Source organism: Mastigoproctus giganteus, chromosome 5 (assembly GCF_048544385.1).
Source record: "Mastigoproctus giganteus isolate SK-2022 chromosome 5, ASM4854438v1, whole genome shotgun sequence".
In the NCBI taxonomy this organism is placed as follows: domain Eukaryota; kingdom Metazoa; phylum Arthropoda; class Arachnida; order Uropygi; family Thelyphonidae; genus Mastigoproctus; species Mastigoproctus giganteus.
In genome coordinates this window covers 122,026,800-122,035,894 of record NC_143579.1, presented here as the reverse complement: position 1 = coordinate 122,035,894, position 9,095 = coordinate 122,026,800, and the positions used below count along the sequence as shown (strand labels likewise).

At 32.3% G+C, this 9,095-nt stretch overlaps 1 protein-coding gene across 2 annotated transcripts in view; it reads left to right on the top strand.

Annotated features, from left to right (window-relative positions):
• Window positions 1-688: 688 nt before the first annotated feature.
• LOC150085671 (E3 ubiquitin-protein ligase MARCHF5-like) overlaps window positions 689-9,095 on the top strand; it is a 111,061-nt gene continuing 102,654 nt past the window's right edge. Inside the window, exons 1-2 of one of the 2 annotated variants that reach the window (XM_090373440.1) lie at window positions 689-750; window positions 1,625-1,709. In XM_090373440.1, the coding sequence (XP_090229566.1) occupies window positions 1,636-1,709 (74 nt within the window). In that variant the 5' untranslated portion in view covers window positions 689-750; window positions 1,625-1,635. Of the gene's footprint in view, window positions 751-1,347; window positions 1,504-1,624; window positions 1,710-9,095 lie in introns of those variants that run through there. The other variant, XM_090373438.1, reaches the window with a different exon arrangement.

The following is a 9,095-nucleotide window of genomic DNA, read 5'->3' as shown; positions in this document are numbered from 1 at the left end:
GGACAGTGACGAAATCACTGTGCTAACCATGCAGACATGCAATTTACACACAGTATACACGGAGAAATATGGCCTTAATTGCTGACGCTTCTAAAAGCCTCAGGTTGTGAAATAGTTAACTGATGTGTAAGTTAGCATAAGTGCATCATTTCTACACTCAGCCAGCTACTAAGTAATCAGGAATTGGCATCATTAAGTAACCTGAGGCTCATAGCCTTAAAGTGCTTTATGATATTAATTACTTAGACAGCAGTAGGCATCTCTCATATTGTGGAGTTATACTTCGCAACTGTGTTGTCATCATTGCATCACCAGGGTACCTGCCCACCCACCGACGAGTAGCCAACAAGCTCCGATTGGTGTCACCTGGGTGGTGGTATCCACCGAGAATAAGTAACAGTATTCTTTTTCATTGGTGAAGCGTTACTTATTCAAGGTAGTGAAATATCAATGTAACTCGCTGTGAAGGTATTCACAATATGAGATGTACTTAATGATGCCAATTCCTGGTTGCTTAGTGGCTGGCTTCATGTAGAAATAATGCACTTGCACTAACTTACACGTCAGTCAACTGTATAATATTTATTATTCTCGTCCAGTATACTTTCTTCTTTTTCTTTCTTTCTTTCTTTTTTTTTTTTTTTTTTTTTTTTGTGTGTGTGTGTTTCTTTTCCCTTTCTGTGTCTTTTCACAAGCGACACCACTTTTTTACGTAATGGTACACGCGAAGCGTGCATGGACTGTTAGAAGGTAAAACTGCATTTAACCTACAAAGTAGTAAGATATGTTACTATTCTGTGATTTCACCTATGTGTTTTTTATTTTATTTTATTATAAGGATAAAAGAAATCAATCTCCAGATTTCTGTTTGTCCGATGTTAGTGCAATCTGGAATGACTGAACAAATATTTTTACAAAGCCCAATTATATATAAAACCTCTGTAAAATCCGCCCACTTATTACATGGAGTCCAGGTAGTTACATGTGGCAGACAATCGGCGCATTATGAGTATAATGCAAATGCATAACCCACCTAAAATTAGTTTAGAAAACGTGAGAAATAAATTTTTATGACAGATAAATCTTTTTTTAAAATCCTTTTTACTCTGCATATTTCATTCATTCTTTGGAAAAACGACAGATAGACGACAAAATTTCGAACTCTTCCCCTACCCACACTGACACAGTAGTAGCATATCTGTGCTATGGTCTAAGTTAAACGGCGTGGTGATTTTTCGATTGCGTTATCGTCTGTGGTTGCTAAGTAGATCAAAAATTTTTTGTCATGTCGGTTTTGCAGATATATATTTTGCTACGTTTTCTTAACTGATTTTTTTTTTTTTTTTTCTTCTTTATGATGTCTGCTTCATTTTGCGTTAGTAGAAACAGGATGGAAGAAAACTTTCGTTGTAATGGGTTTATTAGTAGGAACGCGGAAATTTGTGTTTTGTAATTCTGCATCGCATCATACCATTTTGAGTTGACATTTAACTTTTGATAAATGTGAGTAGTGAACATGTGATAAATTTTTAAGTTTAACCACACTTAAATGTTAGGAATTATACTGATATTTATTTCGAACAGTAGGAATGTAAATTAATATCTGAGGATTTTATTTACTTAGGTATTGAAATCATGTCTGATCACTATGAAGAAAGTGATGTTTTACCGAACCAAGTTACAGTGAGAATTGAGGACAATTCAGATAAGTAAGTGCGAAAACAAGGTATTTTTTTTTGTTTTCTGATAGTGAAGTGTATGAATTCAGGCAAATAGCATTGCCTTGTTTTCAGCCGTGTATAATGTTTACAACGGGCGTGCAACCTTTACTTGGGGGGGGGGTCAAAACATAAAATACTGGATATTATGCATTTCTTTTCAAAATAGAATTTAATTTTTGTTGGCAAATGTTTATATTTTTAGTTTACTTTTCGTGCTTAATAATTGTGTACTAAGAATCAACATAATTATTATAAGACAATGATATTTTGATTAATTATATTGGAAGCAGAAAGAAATAGGGTAAGACAAGGTGACACTGAAAGTGTAGAGTTAGGAAGAGGTGTGAGAGGGGGGGGGGGTGTCTGACCCCAACTTTATTTAATACAGATGTAGAAGAGAAGTATTTGATGAAGGAATTATGGATGATAGAGAATTGTATGATGTGACAATGGAAAGGGGAAGATTATTGAGAGTATTAGATTTGCAGATGATATAGCAATGATGATAGATTTTGAGAAAAAAATTTCAAAAATTGGTTAATGGGTTAAAAGAGAGTTGTGATAGGTTTGCATTGAGAATAAATATTGATAAGACAGAGGTTATGATAGTGAGAAGAGGAAGGCATGAGTTAAATATTAAAATAGGAGCAGAGGGAATAGAACAGGTGAGCGAGTATGATGAGTATTTGGGATGCCTAATGGGCAAGAAATGAAGAAAAGCAGAGAAATAAGAACAAGAATAGCAATGGGCAAGATGGTTTTGAGAAGCAAGGAAGAATGTTATATGGGAGATTAGGAATTGGTTTAAGGAAAAGATTGGTATGATGTCTAATATGAATTGTAATACTTTATGGAGCAGAGGCATGGATGTTGAGAACGGAAGATAATAGAAGATTGGGAAGTTTTGAGATCAAGGTGGCTAACTGTCCCGATATGGCTGGGATTGTCCTGATTTAGAACTTCAAGTCCTGCTTCCCGGTAATACGAGAGGAAAAAACTGTTAATTTATTGATTTTGCGTATTTTTAATTAATTCTTATTGGAATATAACGAATGTGTTAAAAATTAATTCTAATAAGAGTAAAATGAAAATTGAGAAATATTTTTTCTCTGTTGTTTTAAATTACATGTATAACATATTAATTTATCTGTGCCGTACATTATTTTAGTAATAATTCTCAAATGAATTTTCCTTTTTTTTGAATTGTTAAAGTGAAGTAATTTTGCAAATTAAATAAAAAAACTGTAATAATCATTTAAGATATCATAAAGAACAGTGAATAACCTCCTCTGATTTTGTTAAGATATGATTATTTTTTATAAAATTTTATACCTTTTTTGGTTTATAATTTAAAGTAAGTACTTTTGATTTCACTTTTATAATTTTTAAAAACATTTCAAAGTTCTAGCAATTTAGTTTTTTCGGATTACTATTTACTATTTTCTTATTTTTAGACAATATTGAATTCATATTATCTTTAAATTAATATGAAGAAGCTCCAAAAAAGAAAACAAAAAGAATGGTGAAGTTAATCAAGAATGGACAAAAATATATAGCTGGTTACGTGAAGGACGAGGTGAATATTCGGCAAAGTGCACAATTTGTAATAATATGATTTTCATTATTAGTCATGGTGGAGAAAATGATATTAAACAACATGTGATGACATCGGCTCAATCTTGAAAAATATCCAACTTCTTTTTGGCACCAAATAGTAGCTGAAACGATATTTCGCTACCATTCCTGTTTACATTCACAAAGCTATTGTTCAACAGGATGTTCTGGAACTTTATATAATGGAATGTTCTGAAACTCCAAGATTGCTAATCAATATAGCTGTGGAAAAACAAAAAGCAATGCAGTAGTGACTAGTGTTTTAGGCCCATTCTCAAGAAAAATTATTTAAAACGATTGGAAGGTGAAAAACCATTTTCTATAATGACTGATGCTTCAAATAAAGGCAATATTAAAACTTTTCCATTGATAATTAGATATTTTGATAAATTGCAAGGAGTTCAAACTTCACTTCTCAGCTTCTATTCTCTTGAAAGTGAAACATCTAAAGAGATAGCTAATTTGTTGATAATTAAAATTGAAGCATCTGGACTTTCATTAAAAAATTTTACATCTTTTTTGTGCAGATAATGTACCAGTAAATTTTGGCAAAAATCAAAGTGTTTTCACAGAATTACAAAAATCTAATGCTGATATTATACCAATAGGATGTACAAAGGGTACTAGGAAAGTTTTGCAATATGACGCAACAATGAATCACAGGAAGCTGCTTGTTGCTGCATGTTGAGACATGTTCATACATGCATAGTAGCCGCCGTGCCAAGTCGATGGGCTCAGTTATTCATTAGTAGTGAGAGTGTAAAGTGCTTGCGATGGCATCGTGGTCACGAAATGAGATAAGGACAGTTTTGCGGTATAATTTCGTGCGTGGTTTAACCATAGACCAGTGCTTAGAAGAAATGACTCTTGCACTAGATGATGATTGTCCACATCGTACAACGATATTCAGGTGGTATAGAGAATTCCAAAGGGGAAATTTCACTCTGGAGGATTCTGAGAGGCCGGGAAGGCCACGAACGTCAGTTACGGAGGAAAACGTTACTGCTGTGAGGAAAATGCTTGGCGAAAACAGGCGAGTGACCTACCAACAGATAGAGGATACTTTGGGCCTAAATGCACCAGCAATTTGTTCGATTCTGCAAGATCATTTGCACGTGAAGAAACTTTGTTCTCTCTGGGTGCCGCATCAACTGACTGAAGAGCAGATGACACGACGTGTGACTTGGTGCCGGGAGATGTTAAAAAAGTTTGATAAGGGACAATCTCGGTATGTGAACAACATCGTGACAGGTGACGAGACTTTGCTGTACTATTACGATCTGCCGACCAAGGCTCAAAACAAAGTTTGGGTCTTTGATGATGACGACACACCCGTAATTGTCAGAAAATCCCGATCTGTAAAGAAGAAAATGATAGCTGTATTTTTCAAATCGAGTGGAATTGTGGAACGTGTCGTTTTAGACATGCAGAAGACAGTCACAGCTAAGTGGTATACTGAACAATGCCTGCCTAAAGTCATTGGATCTATGAAGAACCTGCAGCCAAAGTCAAGAATGGACACCTGGTACCTCCATGACGATAATGCTCCAGCTCACCGCGCCAAAGCCTGCACCGAATATTTGACAACGACAGGACTGAAACTTCTCGAGCACCCTCCCTACAGTCCAGACCTTGCTCCCTGCGACTTTGCACTGTTCCCGCATGTGAAAATGAAGCTAAAAGGGAGGCGGTTTTCCAGTGATGAGGACCTTCTACGGGCTTGGGACAACGAGTGTGCTTTACTCCCTAGTGAAACTTGGCAGAACTGGTTTAAAGATTGGTTTCGGAGGATGGAGAGGTGTATTGAATGTAGAGGAAATTACTTTGAAAAAATTAAATAAACAAAGCTGTATTGCAAAACTTTCCTAGTACCCTTTGTAATGCTCATATTTTACACAACATAAAAAAAAAAGAAGCTGCTACTACCTTGAAAATAGATATTGAAACAGTTGTTATTAAAATTTATAATGAGTTTTCATCTTCTACAAAAAGAACCGCAGAATTAAGATCGTTTTTTTTTTGAATAAACCGAAACAGAGTGGATGAAACTCAGGTCATATACCAATTCGATGGATGTCATTTTTACCATCAGTTGAGAGATTGATTTCAAATTTTCTACCAGTAAAGTCATTTTATGAGTTAAGACGACTGTTCGTTTATTACAAAATTTTTTTGAAGATGACTTGGCTCTTGCATATCTTGGATTTATTTCGAATGTTGGAGCCATTTTTTCAAAAGGCATTGTTGAAATTACAAAACAAAGATGCAATGATCGTTGATGTTTATGATATAATTGAAAATTTAAGAACATTCTTAAAGGCAAGACAAAATGAAGAGTTTTAATTGGTACATTAGTTGAAAATGAATTAAGAAAATGTGATAATGATCAAGAAATTAAGTGATTCAAATTAGATGTTTCAAATTTTCATTAAAAAGCTATTACATATCTAGAAAAGTGGTTTGATTTTAATGACAATAAATTGAAAAACTACAACCACCAACATGTAATGCAATTCAAGAATTATAGAAATATTCAACATCAAAAATGTTAACTTAGATTTGTCTTTTGAAGAAATATTAAGTCTAAAGGCATTTTGTTCGTCACTGAGTAATGAGGAAAAGAAAATGTGTGTTGATAAAAAATGGGTGATTTTTCTCAAAATTTCTGGAGGCAAATAATTTTTCTCAAATTGTAAGCTCCATATTAAGCATTCCACACTCAAATATTTCATCAGAAAGAGTTTTAAGCTTAATGAAAACTGCTTGGCAGAAAGAGAGAAATGGTTTTTTATTAGAAAATTTAGAAGCTGAACTTATGGTGAAAAAAGAATTTAAAAACTTTTTAAAATCTTCAGAAGGAGAAGAAATTGTAAAAGTAGTCTTCCTCCCTATTTTTAAAATAACTGTTATAAATAATATTATAGTTTATATAGGACAAATACATATTAATAACAATCATATAACAAATAAATGGTATGATTGATAAAAAAAATGTATTTTAATTGTAATGTTATATTTTTCTTTTACTTTTTGAAGGAAAAAATGGTATACTACACATTTCGTTTCAAGTTGTCCTGCTTACTAATTTTCAAAATATGGCCACCCTGTTTGAGATGTGGGTATGGAGAAGGATGGAAAAGATAAGATGGGTTTAAGAAGTGAGAAATGAGAAGGTTTTGAAAATGGTGAGTGAAAACAAATGTTGGCAGAAGAGAGATTGGATGTGTTGTGAGGTGAGTGATGATGAAGGATGTGTTGGAGGAAAAAGTGAAGGGAAGAGGGCCAGGGGAGATGGAGGAAAGCTGTGATAGATGAATTGAGAGGGATGGTGGATATGGGGAGAAAAAGAGGAGTACTGAGGATAAAGAGTAGGGAGAAGTAGTTGTTGAGTGTATGCATGGACCTTAGCAGAAAACTGATAATGAAAACAGATAAAAGAAATTGGATTTTATTTAGAACAGATATTTTCAAAAGTCAATATAATCATACCATATTGAGTAAAGACATGTTTTATTTATGTCATTTTGTTGTACCCTAGTTTTAGGCTTGTGGGAAAATAATACTTAGAGCTGCTTACACAAACTGATCATTATAAATAAATGCAACTTGTAGGTTAGATGTGATTTGTGAACTCCATAAAACTTCGCCTTTTGAAGAAAGTGAATAAGAATGAAATATTTTCTGCCCTTATGATTGCATTTCACATGCTAAACATATTACTCATCTGCAAGAACAGTGACAGAACTGAAAAATCATTATGTTAATGAATTGAAAGATACTACACTATTATATGATATGGTAGTTTAAATAATTTATTATTGAAATAATACAATTTAAATGATTGAACCACCACAATGCCGAACACTTAAACAGTTTATGGTTATATTTTGGGAATTCAGTCGTTCCTGTCTTCAGGCCTATGGCCTACATATATCAGAGTTCCCAAAACATAGTCATAAATTGTTTAAGTATTTGGCATTGAGGTGGTTCAATCATTAAATTGTATCATTTCAATATTAAATTACTTAATCTACCATGTGATATAATAGTGTAGTATCTATCAATATATAAATACAATAATGAATGATTGTGTAGACCCCTCTCTTTCAAGTAATGAAAATTTTTTAATAGCTGTGTCACTATTCTTATAGGCCACATTTGCAATGCACCAATCTATAACAATGTCATTTTGGGAAAAAAAAGATAACTTTTTTCCAAAATGACATTATTTATCTAATTTTTGTTTTTTATTATTACTATTAGTAAATGATCCAAGAAAGCAAGCTTTAAACAACTAAAAAAAAACCCTTCCCATTTCACCTATCCATCCCCTCCAATTGTTATAATAAAGATATTTTTGAATTATATTGCTGTTCTTTCGGAGAAGTGATATACATGCAGTTAAATATAGCACACTATTTAACCTTGCTGTTCTCCTTTGATTTGCTATACACTTGTACTCCTTTGGGTCTAGTAGCCTGCTATATATCTGTAGAGAAGTTGGAAAAATAAACAGAAACAAAAGTGTTATATCTGATATATATATATATATATATATATATATATATATATCAGAAATCACAAAATAAGGGTAAATGATGTGGCATTTACACATACACACTAAAAAATAATATCATAAATACATACTTTTCAAAAAGAAAATGTGAAATTTTTAGTATTAGTAATGGCAAATAATGCAAGAAAGCAAGTGTATACAGCAACAGCCAGAAAAAAAAAATTCCCATTTCACTTACCTATCACCCACAACAGTTTGTTTAGTTCTTTCTTGAATTAATTCAAGCTATTCACTTCCACAACGTCAGTTGAAGTTTGTTCCAGCAATCAACCTTCCGTTGGCTAAAGGCAAAATTCCGCACATCTGTTCTGCAACCATCCCTCCTCAATTTGAATTTTTTCCCAGGGTCAGACTGAAGTTAGAGCCACTGAGAAATTAGAACTTTGTGGCCCCATATATACTTAAAACCAGTATAAAGTAGGTTTATATAGTTAAACAAATTAAATAGAACAGTTACTTGTATTTCCTTTATTATAACTCAAATTAACAAATACAATTGGTATAAAAGCAATAAAAAACAAATTCTAAGTGTATAAAAAAAATATTTCTTTTTTTTTATTAAATAAATCAGGTACAAAAACAAAATATGTAAAAACTTCTCTGATTAAACAGAATTATGGCATCAATGATTTTTTATATTCTGCACTTTGAGTGTCACAATTTTATTAAGCTCTATTGAATGTAGTACAGCTTGCTCTATATTCGTTATTATTAGAGCCTATAAATTTCTTTCATGCGTATAATGAAAGGCGTATAAATGTGATTTTATTATTTTTAATATTGAAAATACAGGTTCGCATACTACTTGTGTAGATGATAGTGACAATATATAATTGTATGCCATATATAAATTAAGAGTATGTGCAAATATGCATATTGTATCATCTAATAACATTAAATATGCAATGGATGCAATCTTTGCATGAATTATCCATTGGTGTTAAGACACAATTCAGTTTTTTTTATTTATAAATTTTGATAATTTTCACTAAAGTGAATCAGTTCATTCTGTAGTTCTATTTGTAGAAAAATAAGAGAAATTTACCTCAATATGATATGTAGGACATTTCCATATGATACTCTCCAGAAATTAGAACAAGTATAAAATTAGCCTAAACTGATTACAGTGATAAAATCAATTAAAAACAATTAAAAAAATTAAATTTTTTTTGCGTTAATTTTAT